The following is an 18146-nucleotide window of genomic DNA, read 5'->3' as shown; positions in this document are numbered from 1 at the left end:
GTCTTCGTTAATGCCAGTGTCATCGCCAAGTTTCAGCTCACCACTTATCAAATCTCCTTTGGCCAGTAGTCCAACTTTCAGCTGAGTGTCACTGTCTTCTAAAATATCCTGCTAATCGTGAAGGAAACAGACAAAGGGGGCAGGAACATAGCTTCCTTGGCACAGTTAACACAGGAGATTTAGAAGGAAGACGGTTAACTAGCTCCCTGATTTCCACTACTTGGCTCAGCTGTCTGTTCGTAAAGCCTGACTGGAACTACTGCTTATGTGAAGCTCTGTATCCTGGCAACCATAGAAATGGCCAGGAGATGTGATTGGGACTTATCTCTGGCCTGAAGCTAAAACATCTCCGGGGGTGATTTCTAAGGCACAAATATGTCACATTTCAAACCACCTCTTCGGTCAAACACTTCCATTGTTAAGAGCAGTAAAACTCCAGGCCTGGAGTTCCTTTAAATACGCTTCATTACACCCACAATTTACATAGATAGTAATATCTTCTCTGGGTGGCAGATATACTAAAGACTCCTCGTATGAACTGTTTTCTGGTTTGTTTTTTCTTTTTCCATCAAGAGCGAAGTGTTTCAGCCACCTTTGGTTGCTCTCATGCGTGATAGTGGCCACGTGCCTCTTTGTCGCGTTCAGCTTGTGTGCTTGCGTCTCAGCAAAGGCAACCATCAGAGGAGGCTGCGCTCCCCGATCAAACCTCCCTGACACATGGCAAGATTTTTGTCAAGCTTCTCTTATAAGGCGGCAATGCTACCAATTACCTTCGTCCAGCCAGCCAGCCAGCCAGCCAGCCAGCCATCTCGACAGTCTGACAGATGACTTTGACCTCAGCAAACACAGAAGGCTTCTTGTGGTTGACACATGCAGAGGTTGATGGGTTGCAGCGCGGTTATGGAGGACGTGAAACTTATTCTCACACCGAATCCAGTACAGTACAAGCCTCCAGGCAGGCAGGCAAGGACAGGTGACTTACCTTGATGCCGGTTCCGTTCGACCCCCTAGAACAAATGCACCCCCTATGTAGTCTTTTCACAAACACGCACAAATACACACACAGTGACATATTCCCTCTAATGATAGGGTTCATAACCTTCTTCCTGCTGAGACTTGAGAGCTCAGCCATACTGTTACAGAGCCGTGAGCCATGAAGTCTCCTGTGGGAACAAGTGTTGAATGTGACGACTGCCTCGAGGTAGAAATGTCAATGTGAGGGCAATATTAAAAAAGTTCATTCATAGAGCTACCCTTAGCAAAAACACACTGCAAACCACCTCACATAAAGCTGAAATAAAAACCAAATTGCATCAATAAAATGCTCAGCACCAACAAAGAAAACAATAGCAGGACGTTTCCTTCTGACGGACCCAAATCCTGACTCCAAACATTGTTATTAACACTTCCTCCCATGGCACATGCTGTTAAAACACCCTCGTGTTAATCAGAATAAGGCTCTCCAGCGTTACGCTCCCCATGCAAAGACTTTATCCTTTGTTTTTTGTTGCTGATGTTATTATCATAATCAACCCTCTTGCAGCAGTGGAATTTCCTCTCCTTTGGCTGACCCACCACCGGGCAGAGTGATGAAAATGCACCTCATGAGGGTGAGCTCATTATTCTGAGCTTTAACCACATTGTGAATACAAAAACAGAGTGAACTTACCTGGGTAGGAAACTCAATAAATGCTCAATAAAAAACAAAAGAGAATTATTTATGAAGAGGAGGGGTGGTTTGGTTTTGTTCTAGCTCTTTCCAGTTAATGACTATGTGTTCACTGCCACACTTCTTAAAATCTGCATCAGACTGGATGCTTAAACATCTAAAATTAGCTAAATATTTTCCTTCAGCAATTAGCAGGATTACTATGTGTTAAATATTTGGCTCTAATTTTCTTTTTTCTTGAGCTGCACAGATTAATAAAGAAAACAATGAAGTCATCGCTCACTAACATTTTACAATGATTGTCTTTAAATACTTCTCACTTGAAGTTGTAGCTCATAAAATATTTTCATAAAATATGTTATATCAGCAGGGACCTGTGGATATCAATTAAAGCCTGATGCTCACTAGTGTTCTCCATCATGCCGGCCTTGGGTTAGTATTGTGTTTCAAGGTTAGAATTTGAAAGTGGCTCTTGCATTTGCCTGGCAACACCTGCAGCACAGGAGGTGGACCACATGGTGAGTACCTGACACACACCTTTTCACTAATATGCTTCAGGAGGCAGAGCAGGTCAGCCATAAATTGGAAGGTCAGCGGTTCAATTCTGCCTCCTCCAGTCAGCATCTCAACGTGTTTTGGGGCAAAATACTGGAGTCCGAAAAGGGATTAAAGTGGTCAAAGAGATACAAAAGCATGCTGTAAATTTTCATTTACCATCTCTTGACTCAGTTTAGATTAGGTTAGGGAAAGTATATACATATTATATTTTGGTGTTTTCCCTGCCGTAGGTTATCGTAAACCTCATGTTTTTAGTTTTTGTGTGCACATTGCTCTCACAGAGCTAGCCGCCATATTTAACGTGATACAACCTCCTCTGAAACTGGATTAAAAGAAAGCACTGCACCAAAAGCAAAAGTCTCCTTCTGCTTTGCCTATAGTTTTTCATGTTTGTCTACAAATACTGGCCAAGCGGTGGCACAACTTGCGACGCAAACAGGAAATGAAGAGAGTTCACTTTCAAAGTTAAAGTTGTGTCTCAGAACTGCAGCCAACGTGTTTCGAAAAGTGAAGCTTTTGTTTTGAAAGCAAATCCCACTTTAACCCTTCAGAGCCAGGCGTATCGTACATGATACATGTTTTTGTGAGTTTTTGAGACGTCTACATCATCGGCGTGACTTTTTTACCCTCAAAAAAATGATATAAATTGCATTTTTAATGACTAAATTGCAAAAATATGGCAAATGTAGAAAATGTGATACAAATTAAAACTCATATATGCAGATTAAAATTTGATATATTTTTTATATATTTTGTCTAAAGGTTCAACAAACACTCCATTGTCAAAAAAATGGCAGTCATGTTAATGACATATGGTTTGTGGTCATGTGTCCGCAAAACGTCAGTAGTGTTTACTTGCATTTCTGTATGCAGCAATAAACAGTTTTCACTTGAGCTCATTCAAGCTCATTCAAGCAAATTCAACATACCAGGATATTTTTGCTTTGCCTGCAATCCAGCTGAGCTGTTACACAGAGGCAGTTATTATCTCAATAAGTGATACAAAGGTTTTCCAACATAACACTAAGTGTGTTCACATGAAAGGGGTCACATTGGTCCATATGGCTAATCACAAAGTTGTACAGACCCACTGGCAACAGAAAAGCTGATTTTGTAATAATAAAACTGTTTTACTAGGAAAACATGAAGAGGGTTAAACAGAAAACCCAGACTGAATGCAACACAGCTGCTGCAGACACATCAGTATAAATATGATCACCCTATAAAAAAAACACTGAATTATTTAAAAATTGCTTGCAGCCTGGAAAAAGCAGGAACAAAGTTGCTTATAATAATTTACATTTGGCACCAAATTATGCTGTTTAGTGGAAGACATAAACTTTAGACCCTCTAAAACTTTAGCTCATCCTATTTCCATGTATTGAGGTCTAGAGATCTTCCAGGAGAGCTGACACTCTGCTCAAGAGTATTGATTAGTTGGTGATTGGTTTCATACATGTTGAGCTCTAAACTTGAATATAGTCTGTTCTAATGAAAGGATTTTACCTTATAATATAAAGTGCCTTCAAGTGATTGTTGTTGTGGCACAATATAAATAAATTGAACTGAACTGAATTGTTAAATGTTTAACATAAGTTACAGTGATGATGTATCTCAGTTAGAATCCAACCACCTTCGTAATACTGTAAAGTGTAGAAGTGAATTCATATGTCATTTGATAAATAGAGATGTGTTATGATGTAATCATATGTACATTTCTATTTATATTTACATCAGGGGTCTCCAACTCCAGGCCTCGACGATCACACCTGATCCAAAGTAAAAAAAAATGGTTCTAGAGACCCAGAATGTAACAACGGACAATAACACAAACTGAACTGTAGTGATTCTTAAAGCCCTTTGATAGAGTTATTATCAACAATAATCTTGATTCAGAGAGCTGATGTAGCTCTGTGGTTTTCAAACAAGAACAACAACTAATTTTGAAGCAACTTTTATAACAGCAGAGGTCAGCTGTGGGTTTGACAGCCTGTTGTTAAAAAAAAAAAAATTCAACATTCAAAACATATTAGTAGGTTATGGCCTGGAAATGGAATACGTACAATTATTTAGACTTACATGATTTGCCACCTGCCAGTTATCCAGATTGTTTTTGCTGATGGAGATTAAAAAAAAAAAAAAAAAGGAAACACTGAAGCACCCTTCTTTAGTATTTAGAGAATCTGACCAGCTCTTATTACGGTCGCTTCACTCAGTTAGGAAGCTTTCTAAACAAATCTGACGACACTAACACAGCCTTACTCCAGTCGTGTTATTCACCTGTTTGCAGATGAAACTAATTAGTTGTGAGCTGTTCCAACAGGTGTTTATTATTTATTTTTATTCATTTATTTGCCCTTGTTGTGCTTTTCTGAAATATTTAGTTGGAGTTAAAATCCATATAAACATATTTCAGTTGTTGTCCTTTAATAATTCATTTTTCTTTCCTTTTTTTTCATACCACTGTATCCTGTATTTATTTCCACTTTACATGCTGTCACAAGATTGTAATTTGAAGTATATAAATAAAGTAATAAATATATCCACCTGAAGTAAAATTACTTTCCAAAGTGACATTTCTGAAAAGAGTGACGCAGAATTAGAGCCATGATAAAGGTCAGAGTTCACCCTCACATGTTGGGGAGGTGACTCAGCCAGCTGTTATCCTTGCATTTGACACTCTTGGCATCTGGAAGCTACAAATTTATGCAAATGAGCAGCAATTAGTTTGTGGATGCTCATTTGGCCTAACGTACTCCCCAGACACGACTAGAGATCAAAGACGAGATAGCCGAGGGGTTTCCAGGATAGGCTAAAATTTCATGAATACTGATATGTCGTGTAACATCCTGGCTGACCTCCCTGCAGTCAGAATTCTGCAGAATTATGTACCATACCAGAGGAGTCAATTTTCTCTTTTGGCAAAGCTGTTAGTGACAGCACCTCAACCGCGTGTGGAATCATTAGCAGAGGAAGCTCACCATACTGACACTATCTGAACAAATAGCCTCTCAGAAGAGACAGGTAAGCCAAAGCCTCAGACCCTGTGGAGAGAAATGTGAGTGGCTACCTCCTGAATACTGATTAAGTCACAGGGGAGGGCATCCAAGTCCCAGCTGAATATCAACGATAAAATTAAAATGTCCCTACTTTCTTCAGTTTTCTCCTCGGTTTCCCTGAACCCCTGCCCTCAGCTGTTGAAGTGAAAAATGAACAACAACCTAAGATCAGATTCTGAGAGTGATCGATTGCTATTCCGCTCCCATTTCACAATGAAAATGATAATGACACGCACTTGGAGCAACACCTTGGTCCCCAGATCTCCAGACAGATGGCATGTGGCAGTTAGAGCATGTCCTCAGCTGCGTGCAGCTGCCCAGCAGAGAGAGGCTGTCGCTCAACCATCTACTCGTCCCCTACACTCCGTCGGCCATCAAAATTATATGACCAATATGCTCCCTTTCAGCGGAGGCTCAGGAGAACATGCCATTATGGCCCGTTTACATGATGTGCTCCATCCAATATAACAAAGTGTGAATGTTTTGAGTTTATTTAGGCCATAAACCTTAAAAAAAACACCAGATCGAAGTGGAACAGACTCATTAAGAGCGTGTATTTTCCTTCATATTCATAATTTAATCCTTTCATGCAAACTTGCATCTCTGAGAAGGGCCGAAAATCAGCTGATGGAACCGAAAAGATTGAGCAAAGTCGGAAAATTACTTTTTTTTTTCTTTTTGCTTGAAAATAAGTGCAAGCAGATGACAGTCAAGACGCCCATACATTCATAATTAATGTGAAAATTGGCATTTTGGTGCAGTGCAATTTTCTGTGCTTTCAAGAGCATCGCACTTTGAACAAGTAATTACTCAGCCAGCTTCGTGAAAGTTGCTGTTAATTTGTTTGTTGAGCGAAAGCTGCAGACACACGAGGAGGAAAGACAGAATTCAAACCAGTTTTGGAGTACCGCTTTACTGCCTTCTTGTGCTTTAAACAGCCTCTCAAGACTTTAAAACAGACTAATTATTTTAGACAGTGGCACTCCTGTGGCCTGGAGGGATCCAGCCCGATGCGGTCTGCATGGAGACTGTCACATAATGAGGGCGCAAATGTCGGGATGCAGGCAGGGGAGCAGACCTGTTAGACACATGCACACCGATGGCAACACAATCTTTTCAGTGTTTGCAGAGCACTTCATGATAACACCTAATCTTTGATTCTATGTAACGTGCTCATCTTTGTTTAGCATTTGTTGAAAATGCATTAGACCCTTACATTAGTTTATCTAATGTTGTGTTTCTCTTGTTTTGCTGGTGCTGGGGGAGCGTCTGTCAACTGCTGAAGTTTCATCATTTCATGGTGTGATGACAGGAAATATTTACTCTGAATTTGAGTTGTTATTTCAGTTTGATTCATTTGATTTGAGTTATTTTGGATGGTGTGACAGCTCAGACAGGCTCCATCCCTCCAACAACCCTGAGCTGGGTGGTTGGATGATGTTAAGTTCAAGCAAGTGTTAAATAAAATGCTTTGTTTCTGCATAGTTAGTTATTTTGTCTGTTTGCTGGTCCCGTGTTCCAGTTCCTCTTTGTGCTCTGTTTGTTTATTCCATTTTCTGGCACTTTAATTTGGTCTTGTTTAAAGATTTGCTGTGTTGCGTTTGTGCGTTACTTTATCATCCAGCGTGATGCAGCTTCTGTTTATTTCACGTCTTATAATCTGCCATTTTTGTACAGTGCCTGTCTTCCTCGCGCCTGATCAGCACACATTCCATGTTCGTATTAGATCTTTGATAAATATAGTCCACTCTCTGGGCTGTTTAAAGCAATGTGGAGTTTGAATCTTCTCTTCATGCTTCCTCCAGTTTCTTTCCACATGCATGCATGTTAGCTGTTTGGTTATCTGCCTTGTTAGCCCTGTGATGGATCAATGATCTGCCCCGTGTCCACTGGGATAGGCTCCAGTACCCACTACTCCCACAGCCCCATTTGGATAGTTGGAAAAAGCAAGACGGAAAATGAATACATGTTTAACTATGAAAAAAAAAACTGCTAGCTAATGGCAGAATTATTTTTAATGACTTGATTTTTCTAGTTAATGGATACTGAATGGTGACAACAGCAACTGCAAAGCAGTTAAACCTTAAATATGGAACTAGTGCCAGATTAAATAAAGTTAGCATCCAGATGTTTAGATATGCCTTCTAATTAAACTTTGTCATCATTCGTAGATGAAATAAAAGCATAAAGTATTCATTTGTGTAATTTGTTGAGGTATGTTTGTTCCTCCCTTTGAAAGCTGCCTGTATATGCAGCTGTTTAAACAGATAAAGGAGCAATAAAGAAGAAATGTTAGGCTACCACGTCCTTTGACTCACAGAGCCCGCCCTTGTGTCCTCCAATTTAGCGGCTTAATGGTGCGTTAACACCACAGAGAAAGGACTGTTTGGTTACAGTGTGCAAATTTGCGTTTGGATTTCCAAACCTCACATCTCACAGTGAAGTGACTTTGAGAACAAAGTATTGTTCTGCAAGGTGAGCTAGTCTTCTGGTGTACAGTAAACTGTAGTGAGACACGACATGCGACACGTCAGGCTGTTAAACACCACGGATCGTTTTACTCAAAGGAGTCAAGCTTTAACGAACCTGTTCGCTGAAAGCTTTCTGTGAACAAGAGTTTAATAATTGTGTTTACTTAGCTGATGCAAATTGTCCTGGCTCCAGTTGGGGGACATTAAAAACAACACAATTAATTTGACTTCAGTACCCCCAGTAAACACAAGGCCCTCTCCTCCCAAAATGACCAGTTCAAAGAGCCACTGCCAGCAAGCGTTGCCATGGGAAAGACCAGTATAACGGCGGCTATAAACAAAGCACACACAGACAATGAAGCCACCTGTCTCTTCTGCATCTTAGCCCGCTCGGCTGAGCCTCTCATGTGTGGATCTCAAGCAAAAGACTTCCGCTTCAGGCAACGCTTTGGGAGAAATGCTCTGGCAGCCTTCCCGGTAAAGGGATGCGTGCAAACTTAGTGAGATAAGCACAAAGTGAGTCCAACAAAGCGTATTCTGTCATGCCATGATTGCAAGACTTTAAATTTTAAACAGAACAATTCTTGGAATGAAATCATGATCCATGAAAAATACAGAACTCTGTGTAGTTTTGCTGCTTCTACGTGACTTTCTTGGTCTCATCCGACCATAAACTGTCTAGATAACAGACGCTGTCATTGTTATGTCATGTGCTGATTAGTTTGCTTAGCCCTCTAGAAGTCTCACGACTCAGCAGTAATCTTGAAAGGCCAGTAGGAAATTATTGTGGCTGGGTGGTTAAGGCTAGAAAAGTTAGCTGACTTTAGCAGTTACACTTGCTGTTGTGAAAATTTCCCATAAATTCCACTTTAAGGTGATGTGAGAGCCAGCCTCTGTTTTATGCCCCCTGTCAGTCATTGCAGACAGGCAGCTGTCTGCTAATTAGTCTGGCCATGCCCTAAATAATGCATAATTTGCAATTAAGTTCTGGAAAAATGGACCTAAATGTTTTTTATACCATTCTATAAGCATATTTCTTTCTTCTTTGCTGTGAAAATTGGTATTTTAACAACTGGAAAGAGCCCCATCCCATGGCAGACTGAGTCTACTCTGCCTCTCGCCACGCGACAGAAACAGTCCAACGGATCTTTTGGGAAAACAAGAAAAACCACATGATAGTGGTTCAAAGACAGCCTAGCAATGGGCAGGCACAAAACAGGAGACTTCAAATCTGATTGGCTAACGGGAACAGGTATAACAGTTTAAACACAGGTGATACTAATAAGTGCAGGGCAGACGTTTAAAAGCAGACAGGTGGACAGGAATAAGGAACAAATTAAAACAGGAAAGTAAGCAAAAAGTATCCTAAAACCCTTTCAAAATAAAATACACCAAATATCGCTGATAAATAGGAACGCATCAGGCTAGACAACACAACAAGTCAAACCACTGATGCTCACCCTGCTTTCTTCTACATTTATGCTACTGTCACTCTCTATGTTAGCTTTTGCTATTATCCACTAATTGCTGCTCCATATTGGCTGCTCTTCAGCAAAGGTCACACAGTCTTGCTTTCAAATGAACGTTGGATCCATCTCAGAATGACCGCCTCATAAAATCCTCATTATTCAACACACCAGTAATCAGTCATTGTGATTTGCTGCATTGCGTTCTAGTTGATTTTACCCTGATTAGTCATTTCTCATTTCGGCCGTCTTTCAACTATGACATCACGGTGTAATCCTTGTCCTGGAGGCACTGGGAAATTTTCCTGGAATGACTCAAAAGACACAGAGAGTGGTGGCTGCGTTGCACCCGTGGCTGTGTTATTCACTATCAAAAAAAGGGCAGGCGTAATGAACAAAAGCCTTTCCCAGCATCCCCTCCCGTTTGTCTAGACAGGTCACGCCACAAAAACAACAGGGCTCGAATATTAAAACGTTCACATTCCTTTAGTGCTCACAAACTTTTTAATCAACTTTTTGGGGGGGAAATGAAACCGTGGCGGCCCTCAGTGTGGGGGCAGTTTGTTGATCTTTTTAGTTTATTTTCTCATTTCTAGTAAAAGCTGTGTGTTCGTGCGCCCTTGTAAATCTGTATGTTGCTGTCCTGAAGTGGATTAAACAAGGTTGTTTATTTGAGGGCACTGATCTGCAGATATTTTCACTGCTGTAAAAAGATAAATTTTAATGGAATCAAGTGGACTTGTTACTTTTTTGTTGCTTGATATGAACAAAAAAACACAGGAATTCAAAAAGCTATTATGTGCTGTAGATTATAATTTTGTTATTGTACTCTAGTGTTATCATCATAGAAGTAGTTGAGCGTCACTTTCTTATAAAGACTTGGATGAAAAGATTCTTACTTATGCTACATTAAGCTACATTAAAAAAAGACACGGGGGTGTGGATGGGGGGTTAGATTGGTTCTTCCCAGACCCCAGATGTCAGTCTACTCCTTTAAATGAGATGTTTTGCCTGAAAACAGTGAGCGTAATGAATATTTGCCCTCGGGCCTTTGGTTATAGACTTTAAAGGAGTACATTGCAGTGCCTCATAATCCAAAACCAAGGACAATGATCTTACCAGCCATAACATTAAACAAGTGCTGCGAGTGTCTAACATCGCCATAAAAGTAACGAGCAGCAGTTGCATTGCAAAATGAGATATTTTTTGTGGGAAATGTGAAATATTTTACGATGAGCATTTTACTGATAGATGCTTTTTCAGTATCCAGGTGGTAATTCATGCTTTCCGAAGCATATATGTTGTTGCACAGTGGTCATCCTTGAGTTCAAAGCTTTCTTGGTCTATTTATGAGGAAAATAATCTTGTTAGTAACTCTTTAAGTGTCTTTAAATCAAAGTTAACCATCCCCTGTGACTCATGCAAAGCAACTCTAAAAGAGTTCAAGAATAACATATGGAGCTGGGAATAAGTATAAGATTTGTCTTTTGGGCTGTTAACGTGTTTATGTGAGTTCAACTAATCTCGACAACTCATCAGCATCCTGTGGAAACAAAGCCTACACAGCAGTGGAAGCAGGCAGAGCTGCTAGCGCTGACAGTTCTAATTGGGTTGCCTTGGCAATATCCGAACTTTCACATCCCATCAGGTGAAAGGACGGAGGAGACCGTTAACTCTGGATGACTTCTGCCTCCCAGTAAGAGCAGTCAGACTGTCCTTTCATCTACCATAAGAAGAAGAAGCCAGATGAAAATAACGCACACTTGGTGATAAAAGTAAAGGTTCCACATTGGCTACCAGGAACATCACAGGAACACCGGAGTAACTAGTTTACAATATACTGGCTCACATGTTGCTTAAGAACAGAATTTTTTGAAAATGGAATCTTTATATAACTTTTTGACAATTTTTTTATTAATTAGATATTCATTTGCATATCTGAGTTTGTGTTCTGCTATTTATTTAGGTTTTTCAGGATTTTTCGTGTCCACAGTGAGGCCACAATCTAGGAATTTTCTCCTTTTCAGGGGTCACGAGCTAAAAACCTCAGCCGACTCTAAACGAACCATCTTCAAACCTCAGTGAGGAAACAAGCTAAAAGTACAGATAGATAAAAACAGGGTCTCAACTGTCTCTCAGTCATTTTTGAGTTCATGCCCTGTAATATTGACCTAATCTGTCTGCAGTGCCACTCACATGGAGGCTGTTCCATCATTTTCACATGAGAGGATATTAGCTCTTTGCAGCCACGGCAGTAACATCTGCGCAGATGCACTCCTGTCTTTTTAAACGACTCCTGGCTCACTACAAAAGTGTCTAATATACTCTGGAAAGACTGAGCTCAACGAGACTCCAAGGATGGTTTACCGTGTCATAATTTGATTAGAGTGCTGCAAAGAATGTGAAAGCAACCTCTGGGAAAAGGAAACACAAAGTAGCTTTAAGAGCCCAGATATCTCTCACAGTGGTGAACCACGTGAACCAAACTATTTTAGCATGTTAGTTCCTCTGATAGGTTTGACAGGATGTCACATTTAAGTACAAGTTAAAAACATCAGAAAGCCGTGGTTTCAGTTTTACTGTATACTTGACATGTCAATGCAACCTGCAGTCATTTTGCATTTCAGTTGAAATAAATGAAATGTGAAGGACATGAGGTGTAGGTATTTGTTAGAAGTCCCCCAGTATTCTTAATTTTTGTGGGTGAAGTAAAAATCTATTTATGCGACGCCTTTCTTTTTAGTGCTCAGATTGCAACCTATATATAAGACACTCTGATGAATATTTGCCTTGCAGCAACATCTGAGTTCTTTCACGAATAATAAACTGCACAAATAAATTAATATGTTCAAAATAGTTTGGAGTAATTGTTTGTTATGCACGGGCTTCAAGAGAAAACTGCACAATGCAGACTACTAAAATTCTAACTACTTACGCTTATCACTGCCATCAGTGAGGAACAATGTGCAGTCTTTCTGCCGATGTAAAGCTGTATCATCCCACTGGGGCCTTTAAAAACTCAATAACCATGTTCCATCGTGTTCTTAAGAGCTTCAGTGGAAACGGTTTACTGTCTGGAACACTGCAAAACTGAAAAGTGGGTTTATATGCAAAAACCAATGCAGCTTTTTGTATGATGGTCCTTTTGCCACCTGCTATTTGTTTGGAGTGCTAGTTAAATAGCAAAGTGGACAGATGGTCTAAAAAACACTGTAAACACTCGTTGTAGTTTGAGGAGGAGGGATTCTTCATTCTGTGAGAAGTTTTTCATCCAAACTTTCTCCAGTTTGTTCACTGGGCCAAATCTTCACCTTATGACCTGTTGCTTCTGGCTGAATACAGTGCATATCTCACTTCTGCAAGCAGGAACACGGGCATGACGTTAGGGTCCCCAGAACAAATATTGCTTAAGGCGCTTTTTGTTAATTATTAATTCTGATCTACTTCCGGCTCCCTTTCTCTGGCTCCTGGAATCATCTCAGATTGTGGCTCTGTGTTTTTTCAGAGTTCATTAATGCAGGCATTTTACTTTCTGATAGTCTAAACCAGGAGAGAGCAGATTATCCAAGCAGCTTAGGTTACTATGGTGACAGCTCTAATAAAGGTGAGCCCAGATGAAATGCAAAGCTACCTCATAATAACCGGTAAATCATGCACATTTCCACTAAAGAGCACAGATTTCAGCTTGTGCCTTTAAAACCGTGTGGTCAAATCAAAGTTGGAACTTCATGTTGTACTGAATGCCACTTTAAACCAGCAATTTGACCTATAAACCCATCAGGGAACTGTTTCCCAAAATCACAAATCAAGTAGGCAGTACATTTGTTTTCCCCTTCGACTTCTATATAGCTGGGTTTATTTTTACAGTCAGACCATAGACCATCAGTGTAAAAGATGAACATAGCATCCAGGTCTGAAAAATGAAGCCAAAAGTGCCAAAAACCTTCATCAATTTTAGTCAACAGGGATGTTTCATCTGTTTTTTTGTTTGTTTTTTTAAAAAACTTCTGTTCCTGTAGGAAAACGTTGTCCGGCTGAGCCCTCCTGCAATTGAGTCACTCATTTTGAGACATACAAAATAGAACTTTGAGTCCATTAATGGGTTGCAAGATATGTTTTTTACTGGCCAAAACCCAACCTGGTCACTGGTGGTGTGACAGTGATATTGGACAAAAAGGCCTGGCTTACAGTCTCTGGTCTAATTCATCCCAAAGGTGTTCTGTGGGGTTGAGGTCAGGACTCTGTGCAGGCCAGACAGGTTCTTCTATATCAAATTCAATCATCCATGTCTTTATGGACATTGCTTTGTGCACTGGGGTACAGTTATGCTGGAACAGGAACCCCACACCAACAGGATGCCCCCTCCACCAAACTTTACACTTGGCAGAATGCCATCAGACAAATATCGTTCTCATGGCAACTGTCAAACTCAGACTGGTCCATCAGATTGCCAGGAGGAGAAGCATGATTCATCACTCCAGAGAACACGTCTCCACCGCTCTAGAGTCCAGTAGCAATGTGCTTTATACCACTGCACTGGCTTTGCGTCACGCTTGGTAACGTAAGGCTTGGATGCAGCGGCTCGGTCATAGAAACACATTCCATGAAGCTCTCTACACACTGTTGTTGAGCTAATCTGAAAACCACATGGATTTTGGAGGCCTGTAGTAAATGATTCTGCAGAAGGTTGGTGACCTCTGCCCGCTATGCACCTTAGCATCCACTGACCCCAGTCTGTAATTTTACATTAACTACCACTTGTGGCTGAGTTGCTGTCGTTTCCAATTGCTTCGCCTTTGTTGTAATACCACTTATTGTAGTAGCAAGTGTGTAGTTAAAACTGCACTTGTTGCACAGGTGGTATCCTGTTATATTTTTGTCATGCAGCACTAATAAAAGTAATCAACTTCATTTTAAACATATATTTCCACTCTGTGTGCTAGATCACTAGATTGATGTGGCTTTAGTTTCCTGTATTTTTTGCAGCAGTGTTGCATTCCCCTTTTTATGTGATCACAGCGTCACAGCCTGAAACCGAAAGCCTAACTTAAGAGAGAAAGTTAAGAACCACAGATTTTGTCAAACCAGCTAAGGTAAAGAAAGCCTGGCTGTGTACAACTTCCTTTATCTTATACCTCTGGTGATTCTGAGAACAAGAAGAGAGGATTAGCCAGAATATGCTCATTGGTTAATGACTTGTAATTGACAAGTGATTAGCCAGTAAGTGTTCATACTCAGACCTGTCCCTCGCTCTTAACATCAACCTTCAGAACACAAAAGGTGTTGATGACAAAACTCTTCTCCAATGCTTCACAGCAGGACCTCATTAACCAGTGAAGTCCTTCTGGGGTATGTGCATCCATGTTTGTTTTTTAATACTGTCTATGAGCCAGAGTAATCACCCCCTGCTGGCCTTTTTTTTTTTTTTTTTTTAAAAACCCACAAGTTTCAGGCACTTCTACGTGGACTTTACTTTTGAGACCCAGCATCTACATCCATCTTTTATGGACAGTCAACAATTAAGAAAATGTATCATATGCAATGATGCACTGAATCCATATTGTGTTTTTCTTACTCTAATAATCAAACATAAGAGCACAGACAACAAGACTCATTTCAAAAAGAGACAAAGATTCATGGTTTACTTAAACTTCAGGTACAGATAACAAAGACGAAACACTGCTTGTATTCAGCGAGCAGCTCTGACACTGCTGTCTGGGTGAAATGAGATGAAGTTGAACCACACAAGGATCGAGTAACAAGACACGCTATAAATAGAGAAAAAAAAATCTGCTCTACTTACAGAGTCATGACAGTTTAAGTCAGATGTGTAAAGCTTTTTATAAAACTATACATTCTGTGATTGGAGAGGCTTTTGGGAGGGGATGAAAATCAGGCTATTCAATTTATCTTAGATAGCTGAATTCATGTTTGCTAAGGCCATATGGCAACAGAGGATGTTGAAGATTGTGGCGTTAAGGCAGTAGCGTCGATGTAACTAATAAAAACATGATGGACCAAAAATCCACAGCTGGACTGACAATATTCAGGTAGGAATTATGACATCTGTGCTTAACAGAAAACAAAGATATGGATGTTTGCTACAGGCTGGAGGAGGACAGTGTAACAGATTGTGTTCGGTAAAGGCTACTCTACACTTAAGTTGCAACGCAATTAGCCTATTTTGAAGAGCACGAAAAAGCGGACATCATTCAGCTCCCGGCTCGCTTTTGATCTCCTCCATCCTGCTGTAATGAGCGGCCAGCTCCCGAAGCACGGCTGTCCTGCCCAGGTGATCGTTCCTCCTCTTCTCCATGATCATGTCCTCCAAACTCTGAAACTCCAGCACGTGCGGCTGTTTGCCCGTCATGAATATTTTCAACCTGTAGGGCTGCTTGCCTATGCGTATCTCCCCACCCATTTTGAACTCCCTCTTGCCGAACCTGCACCAGGCTGCAAAACACTCAGAGTTTCTCCAGCTCAGCTCCCGGTCCTTTAATCCCACCTGCTCCATCGCGTTCTGCACCACCATGTCCTGACCCAGAGCTTTGAATTTGTACAGCTCGTTAACAATCCGACACCTCCTCCCTTGACTCGCATCGGTCAGAAAGCGGTTCTTTACCTCGGCTCTGTGCAGGTGCACCACCTGGAAGTCTCCCACATACACCGCCCAGTGCGGGTACTGACCCGTAGCCACAAACTCCACCAGATCACCTGGTTTGCATTTGTTTAGCAGATTCTCTGGGGAGTAAACTTCCAGGTTCACCGACTTTGCGCTCTTCTCGTAAATGCATTCGTCTCTGTTGTAGACGGCGCATTCCACCTCGTCGCGCTGGTCGTACTGTTTCTCTTCCTGATTCGGGTCTTTATCGGAGCCGTCTACCGCGCAGCCGTCCTCCAGCTCGTCGTCGTCGTTGGAAAATATGTAAGAGACGCCGATCCGCGGACCGTCCTCGGCGTCCACGCCGTTGGGGTCCACTGTGGGAACTTCTGCGTAACTTAAATGCGACAGCCTGTCCATCTGGTTCCCCATGCCGCTGCTCACCTGGTAGCAGCTTGTGTAATGTGATCTGATGCCGAAGGCTGTTACCGGTCGCCAAACATCCCAACCATCTGCCACAAAAAGGCTAAAAAAACTTCCTTCGCCCTGCCCTCAGACAGGGTTTTGTCCAAATTACGCATAAGAGTAACTCCGTTTACCGAATGCGCCGATAACCACTCGGTGCCCCATCAACAAGTGGAGTTGGGAGGAAAAGACAAACTGCTTACAGATTCGGCGAGGACAAATATCCCTCAGGTGTAGCCTCACCTCCTGTTTCCCTGCGTAAAGTTACGTCCGCCCTCTGTCGGAAAAGAAACGATGAAAGCAAAATCCTCCACAGACACAACGACAGAGCGACGTGTTTGCCTACATACGCAGATATAAGCAGCTCAGGAACTGAGCAGCGTGCCACACCGGGTGACTCGGCATCAGCAGGGACTCTCTCCAGCCACACGCAGCGCCGCTTTTAAAGCGGAAGTGCGCGTAATTTTCTCCACCGCATCTTTAATATCCGCTCCTGCTCTCTAATGAGCCGTTTCGTTCACTCGGATTCTCAGTTCATGCTCAGACTGACTCATTAAACTGTAAAACAATATACACAAACATTTTATTGTGTTAGTTGTTTGCAGTCAGATGGATCTACTTTGAGTCTGTTGGTTATTTTAATTGTAAATATAGTTTTGGAACTGAGGATATATGTATATTTGTGAGAACAAACAGACTAATTTTATGATTACTTTTTAGTGCTCTGGTAATTACTGCAGGCACACTGTCATGGTCTTAACATGTATGTAAGTGTTTGTGATGTTCTTTGATTTGTGGTGTGTATTGGAAAGAAAATCAGTTAGTCAATCAAACTAGATCCTGGAATGATGAATCTATAGATAAGTGACTGATGCCTTGGTACAAATTACCACTGTCCTATAAGGGGACAGTGGAGTGGGGTGTGGGGGCGGGGTTCTAACATCTGGAGATATTTTTACAGTTTTGACCACCTCTCTGTCCTTGAATGAGCTGAAGCTGCCAAGTACTTTGCCTGCTATCTCCTGGAGGGACCATAATATTTCCATTATGTTTGTACTGGCTCGTAGAATGCCTGGAGGTGCTCGGTTATGGACTATTTTCTCACCACTGTATCCCTCCGTCAAAGGGAATATGCTCCCCGAAATGGCACACACTGCTACTGCTGCTGCAGCAACCTCTGTGTGACAGCACCTGTATGTGAAACGGCTTGAGGAACAGGACAGGTGCTGAGGGCTCCGAGCAAACTTGCAGTTTAAAGGAAACAAATGTTACATTATGAAGACGAGAGAGAGAGACAAACTTTGCAGGGTGAATGACCCTGAGTGTGACCTCAGTATAGTTTCAGTGTCATTCTGTCCTTGGTGAAATGCAGAGTCACCTATTACAGATTTCTGCAGTTTAAGCAGGTAGAAAGGTCTCATTTAAGAACTCAACAGATTAGGAAGGAGACCTTTTGGCAGCACTCCTCCAGACTGACCTGTCGTAGAGCTGCAGAGGATCACATTAAGTTATTTCCCCATAACCCCCGAGTAGTCCAGGATGAATGTTTTTCCAGGTTAGTAAGACTGTGGCAGGGTCACAAAGTGCATCTGTAATGCAGATTTCCAGGTCACAACAGTGCCACTGAGCGTTAGCACTCCAGATATGGATACAGCACTGTATGTAACTGTAATTCCACTTTTAGAGTTACATCAGCACATTTTTTCCTAGTTGAACGAATGTAATTAATCTAATCAGGCACAAGAGTTTGTAGACTTGTGACATTTGTGGCCCCCAGATGCTCTACTGGAGTATGAGGGTGTGCATGTGTGTCATTGTTTGACCCGATACTGATGCAGCTTCATTCAAAGATCATCT

The 18146-nt window shown here is 41.5% G+C and overlaps 1 protein-coding gene across 1 annotated transcript; it reads right to left on the bottom strand.

Moving 5' to 3' along the window:
• Window positions 1-14757: 14757 nt before the first annotated feature.
• Window positions 14758-16715, bottom strand: lratd2a (LRAT domain containing 2a). Its single transcript, XM_086280031.1, has one exon. The coding sequence runs from the start codon at window positions 16254-16256 to the stop codon at window positions 15432-15434; it is 825 nt and encodes a 274-aa protein (XP_086136157.1). The 5' UTR covers window positions 16257-16715; the 3' UTR covers window positions 14758-15431.
• Between the last annotated feature and the right edge of the window lie 1431 nt (window positions 16716-18146).

The sequence above is a fragment of the Aulonocara sp. 'chitande type north' Nkhata Bay genome, linkage group LG22 (assembly GCF_057382095.1).
Source record: "Aulonocara sp. 'chitande type north' Nkhata Bay isolate Kocher_YH1m ecotype deep benthic linkage group LG22, A_spYH_male_GT1.1, whole genome shotgun sequence".
In the NCBI taxonomy this organism is placed as follows: domain Eukaryota; kingdom Metazoa; phylum Chordata; class Actinopteri; order Cichliformes; family Cichlidae; genus Aulonocara; species Aulonocara sp. 'chitande type north' Nkhata Bay.
The sequence above is the reverse complement of the archived record's forward strand: the minus strand, read 5'-3'. Positions and strand labels throughout refer to the sequence as shown.